We start from the raw sequence: 19,779 nt of genomic DNA on the forward strand, positions 1-19,779 counted from the left end.
TGAACAACGCATGATATCGTATATTAATGAAATAGGAAACTGATATATAGATCTGCATACAATCTAACAACGGAAAATCTGTAAATGATGACAATCTTAGTAGTAGTGATAGTAAAGTGAAATTATACAAGTGATCACAAAAGCAGTTGTCTATGGATGAGATACCGAAGGAATTGGAAAGTCCTTGGGCAACTCAGGAATGGTGGGCTTAGGCAGGTCATGGAGTTCTGGAACCTTTGGTACCTCTGGTTTCAGAAGGGTTGGAAGCTCTGGCTTTGGAATCTCTGGAATTGAAGGCTTCGGAATCTCTGGAATAGAGGGCTTTGGAATCTCTGGAATAGAAGGCTTAGAAACCTCAGGAATGGTGGGCTTTGGAAGCTCAGGAACTTCAAGCTTTGGGATCTCGGGTAGAGTAGGCTTGGGAATCTCGGGAAGTGTAGGCTTTGGTAACTCTGGAAGTGTAGGAAGCTACAAAAGTCTTTAATTTGGCTTGAGAATGTGTATCAATGTGTGTCTATATGGTATAAATAGAGGATGCATGTGGTATGAGGGTAATGGTGATAAGTAGATAGGTTGGTAGAAATAGTTATAGAAGTTGGTATAGCTCAACTTCTCATCAGTACTTTGAAAAAAATGCATATTGTGTTTTTTGTACATGTCTGGCTTTCGCACGGCATCTAGGACTTCTCAAAGTCAAATCATTGAACAATTTATGTGAGAACTAGAGAAAGTATTTACTTGTTGGCAAAAGTGATTCATTTCTAATTGAACGATTGTAAACGTTTTGTTGTTATTTTTGGGGTGGGATCTGATAAAATAAAATTAGCATATTAAATATACAAATAACTAGAGTAATTACAGTTTTAAGCTAGAATAATTATGATAAAAAATAATATAATATAACAATAATTACTCTAGTTCAAACCGCTAACAAGTGAACTAGACGGCTTCTTTTTATTTTATTTTTTTTTACTTAGCATTTGAACCAACAAACCGTTAACCAGATTTCAAACTCGGGTGGGTCACACCAAAATTGGTTTAAGAAATTTCTTGGGTTCTCAAATTATAAATTTGAAAATGAATAAATTTCTTAGGTTGAGACAAGTGAAACATTTTATTTATGAGGAAACTAGTAATTTGTCCGGCGGGATTTGTTTGTGTCGTCTCTTGTTTATACAGTGCACGAATTAAATTCGTTAAGATACCGAAACTAAATAAACAAAATTAATCCATAAACACATGAAATAGTAGGAAGGCTCGTATAACTTATAATTAAATACATAACATATTAAATTAATCCATAAACAAATGAAATAGTAGCAAGGCTTGTATATTATGCGTGATGTAAGGGCCACCAAGCAACGAGCCTCGACCCTGCCATTGTGAGTACACAACAAAGTTGTCGGCAAACCCGCGAGCGAGGTTGTAGTACCTGCCCTTAAACACGCATTGGCCTTGTTCACATATCTGTGGTGGGATCCTTCCTCGTAAGCATGCGACTGCTATTAAGGTTACAATAAATAATTCTTGATGAAACTATAGTATGATGCACGGAAACGCCTAGGCATGTGGAGTCCCCGTCCCATCCGTTTCTGAAAATCGGGGACGGACCGTAGTACGTCTCTGGGCTTGGGTACGGCTTATTCAAAGTTTCAAAAACGTTTCCGGCGGCAAAACCGACGCCGATGCCTGCAATTTATGCCGGATATACTTGTGGAAGTTAGGAGGAAGAAGAAGAAGAAGAAGGCGGCTGGGATTTTGTTTTTTACTTTAGGGTTTAAATAAGTTTAAGAGTTTTAACAATTAATCCATTTCTTTTTCAATAGTTTACGCTCAGTCCATACAACTTGATTATTTTTACATAAGAAAGTGTAAAATTAGTTTGTCTTTCAACAATTAATCCCCTTCTATCTTTACTACTTTACATTTGGTCCTAAGCTTATAAATCTATAAATAAAAGGTTTAAAATTGACGTTATAAATTTATAAAAAATTATAAATAGCTATTTATTTTTTATATATATATATTGTCGTACCCTTACCGTACCCGTATCTTAGATTTTTGATTTTTGCCGTTTCCCGTACCCGTAACGTCCCCGAATCCTGGTCTCGTACCCGTTCCCGTACTACTTAGTGTACGACAGCAAAAGATGTCTGATATTTGTTGTCTACAGTTGATTTATAACAAATTGTTCATTAAACTTTTATAAATATATACAAAAAAAAAGGTATTTTGTTATGATAAATAAATTGGCTATGAAAATACAAATGCCTTTGTGGCAGATTGTTCAAAAAAGTTTGTAGTTTTCATATCAAAACAAGCGATGCCGATGGTTTTAATAAGTGAACGAAACTGATAGCACCCAAACAAATTCTTCCTTCAATAATGTATTTCCTTAAACCAAAAAGTCCTTGGTCAAGTGGTATCACTGTGTTGAATAAGGTTTTACATTTTCAAACGGTAATGGTTAAAATCTCATTGATAACAAAAATAAAATAAAAGACGTTAAAAACCTTAAACTTTTATATAAATGCATTAACCAATTATAACAAGTCGATCAGAAATTAAGGTTGTGTCTTTTATGTCTTTTATTTTCTACAATTAACATGTTTTGTCTTTCTTGAATTCTTTCTTCAATAAATATATCAATGATCATATGAAAAAACAAAAACAAAATATAACCATTTAACACATTAATCATAAATTATACACTCATACAATATGCCCATTTATTAAATTACAAAAACATTAGAAATACACATTATATAACATATGCAAGAAATAAATTTGATACCACCACCACAGACTCCAAATAACATGATTCACTCAGTCTCTACCTTATTTTCCATTTAATTCCAACAACAATTCATTCACTAAGCACACCCTCTTCCACTTCATCATCAATCTTCCTCATTGCTACAACCGTAACCGAATCGAATTGTCTAAGATACACAACCTTATAATTCGACAGCTTCAAGAACTCATATCCCCGGTCATAACTGTTCCCTAATGAAAAAATCACAATACCATCAATCTTCAACACCCTATCAATAAACTTAACATTTTCAAAACTCGACACAAACACGAAATCAAACACTTCATCCGGGACCACCATTCGTTCATCGGAATCCAAATCGGTTACAACATCAATTCCCTCGTAATTCAATAACCAAAAACCATCAAACAAGTCACGAACTCCGGACCTCAAAACAAGACCCTTTTGACCGAATTTCAAAAGTCCGTCGGTCGCTAAATCCTCAAACAACATTGGCAGAAACCCGTCAGGATTTGTGGAACTTTCTTCTGAAGCATTGTTTACATACGACCCGATTGAAGGTAATGCGAGAATAAAGATAGCCAAAAACAGTGATTTGGAAATGACACCCAAAATTCTCGAATCCGGTAGCTTGATTATTAAAACCAAGTCTGTATTGAATCCGATTATCGGTAGCATCTTCTTGGGACGATACCCACGAGCCAAATTCATGATCATTCAAAAAACTAAACTCTTGGAACCACAGCGAAACGAACGTTGAATGGCCTGAAGTTCAAACTAATTAATACTCGAATAAGAATGAAACTGAAATTGTGGAAATGCGAAGGGGGTTTAGCGGGTGCAGAAGCGGGCGGCGGTGTGATTTGCACCCACCAAAGCAAGGCGTGTGGATTGTATAGAGCAACAAAGATTGATTGCCATGTTTTTTTTTTATTAAAAATTAAAATTTGTGTGTAAGAAGCTAAAGTGAGGTGGAGTCGAATGCAAAGTAGTTTTAAGGATTGGGAGTGAAGGAAATGAAGATGGAAGAAGTGATCATGTGGTTTGGTTTGGTTTGGTGGGTGTATGTGTATAATTGATGGTTATCGTGTCATGTAGGGAGTGGGTATGAATTTAGAGTTATTTGAGGGAGGGCTGTACTTTCACGTGAACAACTGACGGAGGGATATGGGGTGGGGTACTCTGTCCTTCAACTTTTGGGTGCCTTATTAGGCCATCCATAGCGGGGGCGTTGTCCCCAACAACGACCCCCTTTGACATTATTTGAGGGGGCGCGTTTTAGCTTCAAAGCCTCTTCCACTATGTGTATAAAACAAGGAGGGCCACAACTTCAACCAATTGGTGTCAAACCCACCTACACATGGTGTTAAGAGACTTCAATTATTTGGTTTGAAACCGATTAAATTGAAAAATCAACTAGATTGGGATTGACTTGAATCACATTACTTATTCAGTTTATGTTTTGGCTTTAAATTGAAAACAAATTTGGTTTTCGGTTTTCTATTTTTAGTTTTTTGTTTCAAAAATCTGAATTTGATTAATCCCAACTCAGAAAATACTAACACAATCAAACTACAGAAAATCAACAAACACGAGACAAGGGGATTTACGTTGTTTGATTTAAAGTAACCTACGTCCACATGGTGTAACCATAAATTTGTGCTTTTATGCTCTCTACTCTCGTGATGAGAGAATTACAACCAGAAAATCTGTTTAAACGGAGAGCAACTATGGTTACAAACTCAACGAAGAAAACATAAACAAACTCTAATAAGGCCTGTTCAAAAACCTCTCATGTCTTTAATCTTTATTAACCCAACCAGTAAAGCGCTTCAGAATTAGTCGAGCTTAAATTACCCCAACCTATACCGGAGTTTAATTTGGTGCTTATTTAAAGACTAGATAAATGATATTTAAGGGATCATTTGACATTTGTGTCGTTTTACTGAACTCAGTTTTGGGTCAACTTGAAAGGGAATGTGAAGCTAGCCAGAAAATATAATAGTCCAAACTCCAAAGAGGTGTTGGTGTAGAGCCTTGTGGCATGATTAAGAGAGCCACCGAAAAATAGAAAGTGAGTGCTGATTAAAGGGCGCCGTAGAGGGGTTTGAAATAGAGAAATACTTTATGGGGTAACAAAGACAGTAAATCGAGAGGAAGTATTACCAAAAAGAGTACATAGATTTTTGTTAAATGCTGTATACCGTATAGATCAAATGTGTTTATTTGCCAATTTTTCGATTTAATCTTAACACCAGCGTCACCCCCGTTACATATCCACCACAACTAAAAGCCAAAAATCAAAAACCGGATATTCTCAACTAAAACAAAAATATAAACCATTACAAAATACACATAATCATGGACACAGTTTTGGTCCTTGATCATAAATCAAACCTTGAAACCCAAAAAACAATACTTAAATCAAAAACTAAAACCCTAAACCCATATTCAGGAACAGAGCCAGAATTCAAAAACCCAAACCAAGAAATAAGTTTAATTCCAAAATATTAAGAACCCAGGCATGAAAAATTAGTTTCTAATACAAAAAACCAAGAAAATAAAATAAAAGAACATAAACCGATACTCAAACCATATAACATGCAGTACATTATTTCACAACAAAGCTTTCTTATAATCTTAATTAAACTCTTCTCCTTTCAAAAGGTCAGCAACAGCCTTGTTTCCTTTCTTTAATAAATGAAATACTCAACCCTGTCAGCTGAACCGTGACAAGTTTGACCAGTTGACCCATTAAAAAAGTATTACCTAATTGTTCCAAAAGTATCTAAAGTATATTTGAACAAACAGAATCTAATTTTAATAAACAGAACAATAATAACAGGATTTCAAGACAAGGTTAACAAGAGCAAAATTGCTGCCAAAAAATAATAATACAAAAACATAAATAAAAGAAAATTCGGTAAGCATTTACCTCGTAAAACCTTTTTCCTCCCAAACTCATTGCAGGTCCCGCTTCTTTTCAGATAGCAATACACGAAAAGCTTCCGCAATTTGAAACAAGCCAACTTCTTGAAATGCTTTTAAAACCCGATCACATACAGAAACATCAAAATCAGTTGTCGCAGATGTATTCCACTGATTAAGCACTTTTTCCACCTCATTAAAATAACCAAGCATCATATAAGCAGATAATATGCATGCATAGTTTCTACTAATCATTTTCTGATTTATCATCCTTAAAGATTTCCATATTCGATCAAGGGTACCCTTGTTTCCCAAAGCCGAATGCAAAATCATAAGAAAATCATAACTTATCCATTCTCTTTGTGTAATACCCTTTTCACTTTCCACCACAGAGTTGACTTCTGAGTTGAGCAATTGGCCCGATGCAAGATAGATTTTCACAAGCTTCACATATCGTTCCCAATTCTCACTCGATCCGCATTCATGACCACTCATCTCATCAAGAATGTTTCTAACTTCATCAATGTTTAAACACGAAGCACACGAACTTATCCAAAGGTTAAATGTGAAAATATCTGGAACAACATTCTGGCTTTTGAGTTCTGTAACAACAGAAGAAACCTTCTCCACCTGCCCAACTGACATGTATAATGTCATTAACTCGTTGTATGTTATGGCAGTTAATGGAAGATTGGACTCTTTCATTCTTTCATAAAGGTTTTCTGCTTTTGAAGTTAGTTTTGACGCAGCATATGAGTGTAGAAGAGCCGTGTATGATTCGTTTGTTTTAGCGTTAAGAGGTAAACTTTCAAAGTAACGTTCAGCTGCGTCTATACCGAAAACTTTGGTCAATAGATCGATACGGATTGCATAGTCTGAATCAGATAATTCAAATCCTTCATGTGAAACCATCCACTCGGATAACTGCAAATGCAAAGATGATTATATGTTTGAATATATGTAAATCATGTTTGATGTGTTCTGTGTCAAAATAATTTCGCTTTCAGAAGTAACATCATAAAATCAGAAATCTATCACACAGTTTAAGAAATTATAAGCACATTAATCCAAATTATGGTTTTCGAAAACTCTGTACTGAACTATGAATATCGATCAATTCCAGTTTTGTAAAATTTGTTAGGCACCGATTAATCAGCAATTAATTGGAATGTGGAGGGCTACCTATTTGATTTCACCTAATCAGCCCATAAAATTGGTACCCTTCAAATCGGTCAAATTTCTGTGTAAATTTGTGAAATCAGTTAAATTGTGGTCTAAATTTAGTCGAAATCTTTGAAGTATTTGAAAAATTATTCTTATTTTGAAAAATTATATAAATTCAATTAATCCCGAGTAATCTCTATTAATCTAGACGAAGTAGTTTATATGAATCAGAAATCTACATAAATTCAAGAGTTATAAGCACATTGATCAAAATTAGGGACTAGAAACTCTGTACTGAGCTATGGAGATGGATTAATACATGAAATGCAATTGCGTTAACAGCTGATCTAGACGAAGTTATGAGCAGACAAATTCGAAATCCAGCACAAATTCAGAAATTACAAGCACACTGATCCAAATTATCAGAAATCAAGGATTCAGGAAACTATGTAGTGAACTACGAAGATCAATTAATTCACGGCATTCAATAATCGCATTAACTATCTTATTTTGAAAAATTATATATAAAATTCCAATCCAGTTAATCCCGACTAATCTCTATGAATCACAGGCGCCTAGTGAGTTCTACAACACTGATAAATTCATGGCATTCAATCACATTAACAATTAATCTAAACGGAAGTTAGCGATTTCTAACCTCAAGAGCATGTTTGAAGCGGTTCGATTTGCGAAGATCCTTCGAAATCCGCCGGAGATCATGAACCGAAACCTGACGACCTTCATTGATCCATTTGTCAATAACATTAGTGGCGCTACGCTTCGGTAGCCTCAGCCGGAAGATCCTGCTCTTCAGATCATCGCCACCTGATTCTTCTTCCGGTGATTCGTCGTAAACGACTTCCGATTTGGAAGCAATTGAAGAGAAGTGCCTTAGTAAACAGCTGTTCCTGCTGTGATTCCTATGGTTTGGAAAATAATAATAATAATAATAATAATAATAATAATAATAAAACGGTTAGGGTTTGAAGGAAGTTAGAAGGAGGTGGATTACGACGTTACCGGATGAGTGTTAAGAAGGTTGAACGAGCAGCTGCCATGTTGGAGACTATCGGATTGTAAAAAGGAATTGAAATCAGTAGTGATGAATACGATTTTTATTCCCCAAAAAAAAAAAGAAAAGTTTTGTCAGAAGTGGGATTTGAACCCACGCCCTCTCTCGAAGACCAGAACTTGAGTCTGGCGCCTTAGACCACTCGGCCATCCTGACTTTTTAAGAAGCTTTCCTTTTTATTTTCAGAACTTTATTTAATGTTGACTCTTTTAAGACTTTAGTGGCATGATGAATTAGAAATTTAGAATTGGTTTTTTTTAAGGGGCGTTTACATATATTCCCTTGCTAAGTTACCTTATTACATGCTTACCCATTTTTTAAAAATTAATTACATATTTCCCCTCCCTAAACCATACATGTTACATATCTCCCCATTTCGATAAAATTAACTAATTAAATGACTGTTTTAAACATCCCTTAATGACATAATTAAATAAGTGTTTACATATATCCCCTTTCTTAAAACATCAATTACATGTCTCCTCAAGTTCAATCCAAACCGAGTCAATGTAAAGACGAATATATCGAACACTAATAAACCAATTGACATCGAACTTTTTAATCAATAGTCAATATACAAAAGTTTTGGATTTAAATTTTTTTACCAACAAAAACAACTCAGGTATAATCAAAAAGTGTACATGAGACGGCGGGATTCATAGGGAAAAAGTGGTGGTAATCATTTATGGCGGTGATGAGATGGCCAGAAGCTTGCCGGAACTAGGTTAAAGCAGATGATTTGATGGTGTGGGTAAACTCTATAATTATTAATATAACTTTGTTTTTTAATTAATTTATTAATAGTTAGAGATATGGATAACTTAGTAATTTGATATGAAAAGGGAAAAGATGTAATTGCTTGTTTAGGTGTGGAGAAATATGTAATTAAGAGAATCCTTTTTTTAAAGATTTGATAGAGTGGTTTTTGTAGTGTTTTTAGTCGTTAGCTAGTTTTTGTTAGGTAATTTAATTAGCTATACTCTTGTATTGGTTTGAAGTCTGTGTCATTATATAAAATAGACCTTTAGTTTTATATAACTCATAAAAATACGTACACTTGCATTCTAGGGTATAAAAGATTGTATCCAACACAATATATTGCATTTTCATAGTTTATTGGTACAAGGTATTTATACTCTTCGAGTATGTAGATTTCATGACCGTTTTACGATTATGCATGGTGGGTAAACCACACCAACCAACTATCGGTAACTACTAACAGGGCTACCCGTTAACCCCTAACATATCTACGTAATAATGTTTTGTTTTGATGTCAATAGTTATTCCAATACTTGCCACATGGTATCGGTAGTTCTAGTAACACTGATATTGGCCGTATAAAACATATTAGAAACTAAAAAACTTTACATACCTACACTATAAACCTAGTGACAAAGCTTGAACGAAAACAAGTAAATTTACACTACTAAACAAATAAATAAAATACCATTCTATAAAAATATAGTGATACATAAACACACCTACTATCTTATATAAAAAGAACGATATACAATTCAGACCAACAGTTTTCTAGTTTTTTTGAACAGATAACAGTTTTTCAGTTGAATCTTTTAGTTTCACACATCTAAGCCGTTTCCATAACCCAAAACATATTTAACCAAATCAAAACAAAAGGGATTGTCTAATCATATGAATAAAACCAAAAAAAAAACAAAAACAAAAGAAATTATTCTTGCACAGACGCGGTTTGTAATATTAATAATACAAACATTATACTCGTATACTAGATTCCCAAAATAGTCCGTATCTGATCCGGCGGGTGTCGGGCCAACGCCTTGGGATCTGCATAACCGTTGCTCGGATCCATAATCGCCTTGTAAATAACATCATAAGCTTCCGCCAACGACGTCGCCACCTGGACACACGCTTCAGACCGAAGACCCGGAAGGTTCATCTGTTCAAATTCAGGAAGTGAGCTGTCACTTCCCAAGATGAGCCCAAAGAAGGCTTTGAGAGACTCGGAAAGAGAATCAGGTGAAGTTTCTTCCATGTCAGCTAATGGTGGTGAGTCAGCAGTGGAGGATTTGAAGAGAGGCATCTTGTTTGCTAACCAGCATCTTGTTAAAATGGCCTCGACTTCTTTCTCCACGAGGCTCGACATGTGGTTATCGATCATTGTTCCGAGTTTTTTAACGTATTCGGAAGCTACGTCATGTGCTAGTAACGGTTGTTGTATTGTGCATAAGCAATTGATGATGAAAATCTTTGATGCGGTTTCGTTGTTCTGCACGCAAACATGTAAAAAATATTAATCCAACTCATATCGGTATAGCATCCCGGTTAGAAAGATAAAAGTAGCAATTTTTTAGGAAACTCGTTGGAAATTAATATTTAAAAAAGGTAAATGATTTTATTAAAACTTGTATTAAGATATGAGAGTTTATGATGAAATATACCCATGTTCAAATTTGGAACTTATGACATTAATTGTATTCTTCCACTAAGGGGCTGTTTGGTAGCCTCTTAACAATCATTAAGAGGCTACCTCTTAATGGCTCCCAACCTCTTAATGGTTAAGAGGTAGCCTTAAGTCTGAATGCTTAAAAGTTAACCATTAAGAGGTAGCCTCTTAACCATTCAGACTTAAGGTTACCTCTTAACCGTTAGGAGGTAGCCTCTTAATGACTGTTAAGAGGCTACCAAACAGCCCCTAAAACTTCATTATGATACGAGAGTTTGGAGTGTAAGAAAAGGGTATGATGGTCATTTTATAGATTGTATTTGGTGAAATAAGTATATATGAAATTTTAAGTAATTTGAATGGGCATATTTGAATTTTTAATTATTTCATATATCTTCCTCAAAACTTTATATTATATTTACTCAACAAAATATCATAATATAAAATATACCTGCATTCAAATTTATGAAACCTATACCCAGCCATTAAGATATGACAGTTTGGAGTGTGTGAAAAAAGAAAAGGTCATAAAGGTCACATTATAAACTGTTTTTAATGAAATGGGTATGTATATGTATGAAACTGCATTTGGTAATATTTTTTTTACCGGTAAATATTATGTTATGTAAGTTTTCATGGCTATATATAAAATTTCCCCTTAAAAGATAGTGAAACGAAATATGAAAGATGGGACCTTTGAAGGAAATACTTGACTGCTGCTTGCCAAAATAGCATCGACGGATGATCTTCGTGATTGACCAACGTCGGACCTTATTCTATTTCTTCTAGAAGACTCAATGGATCCTTTTGACTTGTGCGCTTCCATTGCTTGTTCACAAATCTAAATTTGTAATGATATAAAAGAACCAAAATGAAACCATAGTTAGAAACAAAATGAGTAAGATCAACCAGATTAATTACAAACACGGGTTTGGCCCGCGCAGGCTGGGTAATGAGTCAAAATGACCAACTGTTTAGAATGGTTTAATCCACTAATCCAGCAAACACTTCACATTCTTTTTCTGCTTAAAAGTTAATAAAAAATATATGGACATCAATGTGTTTGATAATTGATATGATTACAAAACTATATTATCAAATATAATAATCAAATCATTTTTTTTTTCAGAAAATGATTTAGTAGATTTTATGCATTTAAAACATTTTGGAAGACTTCGAACCTGTTTTGTTTTTATTTTATATTTTATATTAACAACTTGAATTAGGGGTGTATGACTCAAAACCAAGCTTGACTAGTCCCGCAAGCCTAAAAAGCTAATTATTTATATAATATAATAATCGTACTTATTGTAATATATATATATATATATATATATAATACATATTATTGTGTTTATGATTATGATCAAAATAACTAAAAGACAAGTGTAAAATTATAATTGTACATACATATATAAATAAAGATATGTACATAAAAAAATAATCAAATATAAGCCAAGCTTGAGCTTTAGGCACAAAGCTCAAAACGAGACGAGCTCAACCTCAAGCTCTCTTAAGTTTAACGAGACGAGCTCGGGCTCAGCTAGGCTGGTTTGCATGCCTAACTTTGGATCCTTTTACCAACATTTAGTTTAAAAAATCAAACCCTGAAGAATTTTAGGAAAAAAAAACATAACAAGATATTGAGAACAAAAGAAGTCAATAAATTCAAGTGTAGTTAGTGCCAGGATATGTTAATCACCTGTATTATAGGATCAAGCAAAGCAGATATAACAGGATCAAAAACAGGTTTTTTCCCAGCTGCAGGAACCATCATGGTGTCATGAATCTGGATTAGTTCAAGCAACAAAGAGACTCCTTCCTTTAGCGCTGGTGGTGGGGATAGATCAACAGCAACCAGTGGTGGATATCTCATAAGCTTCTCCCCTCTGACTTTTAAAAAGTCAAAGAATGTTTTCTGAGCAGCATCCTTTAGACCCCAAAGTGTATTACAAAGAGCCGTTTCTCTTCCTAGAAGATCGGACACCTATTATCACATTTTACACACATTTATATAAATGCAAACAAGAAGTTTGATGTCTAGTAGAGAGGTGGCAATTTTGACTCGCTTACTTATGAATGAGTCGATTACGGTTATGTTTACTCACTACGGACGGTTAAACCTTTATGCATTAGCTTCATAAGAAAAGTGAACTCGAAGTTTATTTTTATTGAAAAAACATTGATCAATGTATTTAAAAAGAATTATATTATTATTATTACTATTATTATTATCGAGACAATATATACTTTTACTAATTTTGTTTGATGCATATATATTATAAAAAAGAGATATCAACAAACAGTAACCAAGTTTCACAGGTTTTCCACGTAGTTCACTCCAAGTTTTTTTAGAAGTTTTAACCACTCAAGTTTCAATATTGTTGCAGTCGTGACGTTTTTTTTTATAAATAAGAACTGAAACTTGTGTAAATAGCTTGCGTGGCAAGTCAACCCAGTACAAATTGAACATTATGCCACGGCACCAATTTTACACAACTGGCTACACAATGATTATGTCACAACTGCATATACAGTCGGTAGCATTATAGTAAAATGAATACTTGAGAAGTCACTTCTTGAAATAGGATTGCGTAACCTTATTTGATGCATTAAATATTTATAAAAGCAGGGAAAATGTCAACAAAAGTAACCAAGTTTCATATTTTTCCAACTTTTTTAAAAGGTTTTAACCACTCAAGTTTCAATATTGTTTTGCTGTTGTGAATTTTATTTTTCAAAACGAATAGCTAATAGTGTAAAATGGCTTATGTGGCGAGTCAACCCAGTATAAACCGAAGATTTATTCATGCAGTCATCAATTTTACACAATTGGCCACACAATAACCATGCCACATCAGCATATTTAAACAGTAACGTAAACAGGAAACTTGAAGAGTTAAACCTCTTAAAAGAAGATGACGAATCTAGATTTAACAACTGGGAAACATGGTTACTCTTTAGAGACATTTGGCCTACAAAATGTAATATATTTATACAAGTGTTTTGGGTTAACCGTTAACCCAAAATTAGAGAACTTGTACAAATAATTACCGTTTTGCCACTCTAGTAGTAATAATTGAACTCACAGTGTAGCTGTAGAACTCGAGAGTGTTGCTAAGCTTATATGAAATAATAAGATTCGGTTGAGACTGCAACACTTGTTCAACTCTGACTTTGAACGGTCGGCAAACGCCCTCAAAAATCCTATCCAAAACAAATGTTAAATCAGCTTCTGACTTCTCTTCATTAATCTCTGAACTCTTGGAGAATCGATGGGCAGTTGATCCAGTATTCACCACTGCATCTGGATCAAGTAACACAAATACAAGTTCTCTTTCGGATGCAAGAGCCTGCAATTAAAAACAAATAATAATTGTTAAAAAATAGTAAAATAAGAATAATAGTAACAATAATAATAATAATAATAATAACAATAATAATAAAGAAATGAAATCAAAGGTTATTTTTTGTAATTTACACACCTGATGCAGCCAACCGAGCATGTCACCTACATAGCGTAATGGATCATGAGCGTGTACTTCAATTGGCCTGGGCATTCCACCAGGTCCCCCGCGTGTAAGAGCACTTATGAATCTTCTAAACAGTGCATTGTGTCTCATATTTGCTACCTATCAATTATTATATGATTGATTAGTAAAAGGCGGTTTAAATAAGCCAAAAGGCTCGAGGTTGTTTGGATGCGCATTGTATGCATTTTGAGATCAGAAAATAGAAACTTTTTTGTGTCAAGTCGATACATTTTGGCGCCATTAATACCATATACTTGTTAGAATTATGAACAATATAATGTTTTAAAAGCATTTGTTAACAAACACGATTAGAAATATACTTTTCTATAAATTTATGACATTCCAAATTTGAATACCCTACCAAGTCCATTTCCAGCCATCTTTGATACTAATGTCTTGAAAATCAAAATTTGCCTAACACTGAAGTCTGCAACAACTGATTATCTTATTAAATATGAATACTACAAGTTCTATAAGGCTATAAGCAGATCCAGTGGCAGTGAGAATAGCGTCGGGACCATCATCCTCCCCGGAAAAGGAAACACCCACACAACATATGTGCGTGTGTAATCCAATAATTATTACTTCGAGAAATTTATCACCACAATGCTCATAGTTTAGCGGCAGTGGCTTTGAATGATGTATTAAAGGTCAGTAATTCCACTTATGAACCCCTATGTAACTTTTAAAACTCATTGTATGATCCTTTTCCTCCAGTTATTTTTTTACAGCAAAATATCTCATTTTCTATTATCTGTTTAACGTTATTTTTATATGAACAATTATAGCTGCTTCTGGCCTAACTAACCTCAATATTTGATGAATCAAACTTAAATGCGGCTCAACAAAACATCTAGGAAATCTAGCTTATTTTGGGGGTTAATTTGTGTAATTGTGTTATATGTATAACTAACAGTTTAAAATATCTAATAACTAACAAATCAATTTGAATTTTCCTAACTTAGGTTCTTGCTAGACCCTGCCCGGAGCACATCCAAACACCATGTAATGAAGCATGTTTTATTGTAGCTGTATATGTGATTTTATTTATTCATATCACATAACCAAAGATGCTTTTTCACTAATTTTTACCTCCTCAGCACAATACTTGAACAGTACTGGTCTTTCTTTGAGACACCGAACTGCCATTTTCAACAGCTCGCTAACTTCAGGGTTATCAGTGTCACCCAATCTCCTGCACTCTGTCTGAACCCACCTAGGTGAAAGACAAAACAGCTACAGAATCAACAAATGAAGCATAATAAAGCAAGTAAACATGGCCAAATAGGGAGGTCAGCCACTTGGGCGGGTAGGGTGACCAAACATAAAGAGTTCAGGTTAAAATGAGCCTGGTTGGATTGACCCTCAAAACCGTTTTTGTGCATTTAAAAAGACATTGCAATAGATGGTGTTAAAGCACGAGCTTATTTACAAGTTTTATTCAGCTTAATGCCAGAATCTAACTTGTGCACAAACAAATTTTTGCAAGATGATGGTAAAGATCATAACTAAAATGTTGATTTAAAGCATGGCTATTATCATCAAGATTTATTTAGAATAAGAACTATTTTCTTCAATTTTGTAGGCTGTTTTAGACATGTTTAAGGTTGTTTAGACTAGTTTAGGTTGTTTTTGACTGTTTAACCAGAGTTTGTTGTGCTTAATCACCATTTGACTACCATGGTTGACCCTAAAATTTTCTTGGTAAAATAATAATTTAATGATATATACAGATTAATAACCCTAATAGTGGGTTAAACAAGCAAAAGTATTAAAAGCCATCAAGAGTGGTGTTTAATGATGATTTACATGTGTATTAAACCGGTAAAGTACCATGACCAAAAAACCCTACAAGTCTTGAAATAGATCGATTATTCACCTGCACAGGCGCTCATAGGCACCTTCTTGATAAACAGCCATCATATCCATGAGCTCCAAACCTGCACGCTGTGGACATTGAAAAATCAGAAACAATATCTCATGTATTTATAGGAAAGAGTAAAAAACTTAAAAAAAATAAAAACTGAGCATATATGATTATGTGTGTATCGATGTTAAGTAGAGAATTTACCTGATGATGGGTCCTGAGAAGGACTTTGCAATTTGCATGAATCGTTTGTACATGGCTCAACGCCTTGAAAAAGTTTTCATTTAATTCTTCCTCTCTAAGTGCATTAATCTACAAAAATACCAAAAGTAAGTACAGTCACATTGTACCACCTTTGTGATACAATGGCATACCAGAATCACAGCTTATCACCAAAAAAGCATCATCACCTCTTCGTTAGAAAGTTGATAATCTCGAAGAAAACATGATGCAATCTCTTGCCTCTGAGTGGTAACTTCCAGTTCCTGCTTCAGCCTTTCTGTGGTAGTGATAATATCTCCAGTGGTAGCATTACATTTACTCAAAGATTTAGCAATCCTGCAACATTTACATGATGAGCTATGCTTGTGATTGTGTCCTAATCTTCACTATTATAAGAGAGCTTGTTAATTTCTTAACAGATCTGATGTTTACACCTGTAGTATGTAGAATTACATACCACCAATTACTCATCAAATTCTTTAAGTTTCGTATAAAATTCACAAGTAACTCTATTTAGCAATCATGCTACATTTACATCAAGAGCTATGTCTATGCCCTAAACTTAACTTTCAGTTATTCTCAACACTGCTAAATCATGAAAACAAATGTTAATCATATTAGCATCCAACATTAGAACAAAGCTTTTTATTTTATTAACAGGTCTATATCTCACTAACTACTCATCAAATTCTTCCAATTTCACATAAAATCCACAAGCACATAAAAACCTAAATAGTACAGGTTCAATCACATTATCTGATAGAACCCCGAAAATAAAATAGCAAATTGATAGAAATAAACAAGAACAAGGATAGTTGGCTCGATTCGAGAGGGGCTAGTCTCCTGTTAATCCAATTCGAGAAGGATCATATCTCCGATTAAAAAGGTATAAAGACCTTAATTTTGATTAACATAAACATTCATATCCATAAACTAAAACCTGGACACTTATATAGACACAATTTTATTAATAAATGTTGCGGTTACGTAGACCTTTCAATGTCCTCACCCATTCGTCTCCCTTGGACCCTTCAACTTATGACAGGTTCGTATCAATGCATCTCGCCGGTAAAATGACTTGTCCTCAAGTCGGCAGCCCGATATTTGTTGACCATTGTGCCAAGCGATAAGCCATTCAATCATGGGCTGACCTGCTTCCTGAACCCCGTAGCTATCTTGAACTAAACAAGGTTGATGTCGAACATGGACCAGATTGAACATTGAAGCATATGGGACCGGATGAGGGCGAGAGTCTGTTAAGAGGGTAGGCTCACAAGTCACATGGACGACCCCACTGATGGTAAGAGGCAGCCCATAGAGCCAAGGCAATAGCTTATCCTCTATGGGATTGGCCAAATCTAATAACTGATAAAGTTTGATGATTCTCATTAACCAATAATCCCTAATATATACAGAAATCCCTCCTCCAATTTAGGGATGAATCATATTCTATATCAAATACAATCTATTCTATAATAATAATAATATAACCATATACATCTGCTAATACACCCCCGCAGTCTAAACTGGGGGTTCAGGAATGTTGAGACTGGATTTGAAGTCATAAAGAAATGAGGGCAAGCCTTTGGTGAAGATATTTGCAATTTGATGACGAGATGGAACGTGAAGAACCCGGACTTCGCCTCTTGCAACTTTGTCACGAACAAAATGAATGCCCAATTCAACGTGCTTTGTTCGCTGATGTTGAACCGGGTTGCAGGGTAGGTACACGGCACTTATATTGTCACAATATACTAGAGTTGCATGAGATGGTGCATAATGAAGTTCGAGTAATAAATTTCGCAGCCAACAAGTTTCAGACACGACGTTGGCGACACCTCGGGACTCCGCTTTGGCGCTGGATCGGGAAATGACGGCCTGACGTATGGATGACCACGAGAGAAGATTATCACCCAAATACACGCAGTAACCAGAAGTGGAGCGACGTGTGTCGGGACACCCAGCCCAATCGGCGTCGGTGTATGAGAGTAATTTGCCAACTGATGATTTAAATATGTGCAAACCATGAGTAATAGTGCCATGTATGTACCTTAAGATGCGATTTAAGGCATTCATGTGAACCGTTCGCAGCGCATGCATATGCATACAAACTTGTTGAACTGCATAGCTGATGTCGGGGCGTGTAAAAGTTAAGTACTGAAGGACCCCAGCCAGGTGACGGTATTTTGTACCCCCGTCGTCAAGCGGCAGCCCGGCCGTGGTACTGAGCTTGGATTTGTGTCGACTGGAGTAGCAATCGGTTTACACGAGGTCATGCCGGCTCGTTCCAACAATTCATAGGCATATTTCTGTTGTGACAAGAAAAGAGAGTCTCGCATCCTGGTAACCGAAATGCCCAAAAAATAACTCAGGGGACCCAAGTCCTTCATGGCGAACTCGGTGGACAAATGCAACATAAATTTGTCCCGTAATTGGTCGGATGATGTGACCAAAATTATGTCATCAACATAAAGTAGGATGTATGCTATGTCTCGGCCTTGTTTATAAATAAAAAGTGAATGATCACATTTACTGTGGTGAAATCCAAGTTTTGCTGCGTAATCGGCGAACCGTTGGTACCAAGCTCGTGGAGCCTATGAGGCCGTAAAGTGACTTCTTTAGCAAACAAACATGGTTCAGGTACCGAGTGTCCCGAAAGCCTGGTGGTTGATACATATACACCGTTTCCTGTAAGTTACCATGCAAAAAAAACGTTTTTGACATCGAGCTGGTGTATGGGCCAAGAGTGGGATACCGCTAGCGATAGAACGGTGCGGATGGTGGCTGGTTTTACCACCGGGCTAAATGTTTCCCCACAATCAATTCCAACCAGCTGAGACCTGCCATCACAAACTAAACGAGCTTTGTAACGCTCTAAAAAACCATCAGATTTAGTCTTATGTTTAAAAATCCACATACTGCAAACAACATTCGCATGATTAGGTCTCGGGACTAACTCCCACATATTATTATCAATAAGGGCCCGGAACTCATCGTTCATGGCCATGTTCCAATCTTTGTTACGGAGAGCAACGGTCGGGTTTCGGGGAAGAGGAGAGAGTGTGGAAACATTAAGATTGACAAATGGTTGCTGAAGTTTGGATTACTAGACATACTATGAGTATGAACCGTGCGAGAGGGTGGGTTTGGTTGGGCCGTGGAAGCCGTAGCCGGGAGGGTGGGAGTAGGAGATGGGTAGTGTGTGTTCACTAACTGTTGTGTTGAGGTGGGTTGAGCGGTGGGAACCGCTGGTGCCGATTTGGGACGACGGGAGTAAGTATTACTACCGGGGGGGGGGGGGGGGTTGGGAGATTATTTATAGAAGGTGGAATGGAAGGTTGAGAAACAGACCAAAATAGAGGATTTATATAGGACTGATCAGTAAAGAATTTGTACGTGACGGGATCAGCCGGAGCGGGATTAGCGAAGGGAAAGACTGTCTCGTCAAATACGACATGACGGGATATGGTAATTTGTTGAGTTCGGGTATTATAGCATTTGTATCCTCTGTGGTTGGATGGATAACCTAGAAAAACGCAAGGAACGGAAATCTAGTTTGTTGATGTTAACGGAAGGTGTGAGGGGGTAGCATTGGCACCCGAAGGCGCGAAGGTGTGTATAACTGGGATGCCGATTGTAAAGGAGTTAGGTAGGAGAGATATTGAGTAAATAGGTAGCATGTTGAAGGGCATGGTGCCAAAAGGTTGTAGGGACCGACGAGTGGGCGAGGATGGTGCGAATGATGTTATTGATGGAATGGATTTTTCGCTCGGCCTTCCCGTTTTGTGGAGATGT

At 35.8% G+C, this 19,779-nt stretch overlaps 2 protein-coding genes and 1 non-coding gene across 3 annotated transcripts; all 3 read right to left on the bottom strand.

The window, feature by feature from the left end:
* Positions 1-5,717: 5,717 nt before the first annotated feature.
* On the bottom strand, positions 5,718-7,926 carry LOC143607017 (pentatricopeptide repeat-containing protein At5g09450, mitochondrial-like). Its single transcript, XM_077082609.1, has 3 exons — positions 7,889-7,926; positions 7,527-7,788; positions 5,718-6,628 (listed from the first exon to the last, which is right to left on the bottom strand). Exons 1-3 carry the CDS (start codon positions 7,924-7,926, stop codon positions 5,738-5,740), a joined length of 1,191 nt encoding a protein of 396 aa, XP_076938724.1. The 3' UTR covers positions 5,718-5,737.
* An 86-nt stretch (positions 7,927-8,012) lies between these two features.
* Positions 8,013-8,096, bottom strand: TRNAL-CAA (transfer RNA leucine (anticodon CAA)). Its single transcript has one exon. It is a non-coding gene; the product is annotated as a tRNA-Leu (tRNA).
* Positions 8,097-9,531: 1,435 nt separating this feature from the next.
* On the bottom strand, positions 9,532-17,373 carry LOC143607018 (conserved oligomeric Golgi complex subunit 6-like). The gene is made up of 10 exons (XM_077082610.1): positions 16,994-17,373; positions 16,173-16,365; positions 15,967-16,074; positions 15,775-15,842; positions 14,988-15,111; positions 13,848-13,994; positions 13,452-13,715; positions 12,065-12,349; positions 11,057-11,203; positions 9,532-10,185 (listed from the first exon to the last, which is right to left on the bottom strand). The coding sequence occupies exons 1-10, from the start codon at positions 17,371-17,373 to the stop codon at positions 9,685-9,687; spliced, it is 2,217 nt and encodes a 738-aa protein (XP_076938725.1). The 3' UTR covers positions 9,532-9,684.
* Positions 17,374-19,779: the final 2,406 nt, after the last annotated feature.

Source organism: Bidens hawaiensis, unplaced genomic scaffold, assembly GCF_021521415.1.
Source record: "Bidens hawaiensis isolate Kalapana, Puna unplaced genomic scaffold, B.hawaiensis_p1.1 tig00078899_1, whole genome shotgun sequence".
NCBI classification, from domain to species: domain Eukaryota; kingdom Viridiplantae; phylum Streptophyta; class Magnoliopsida; order Asterales; family Asteraceae; genus Bidens; species Bidens hawaiensis.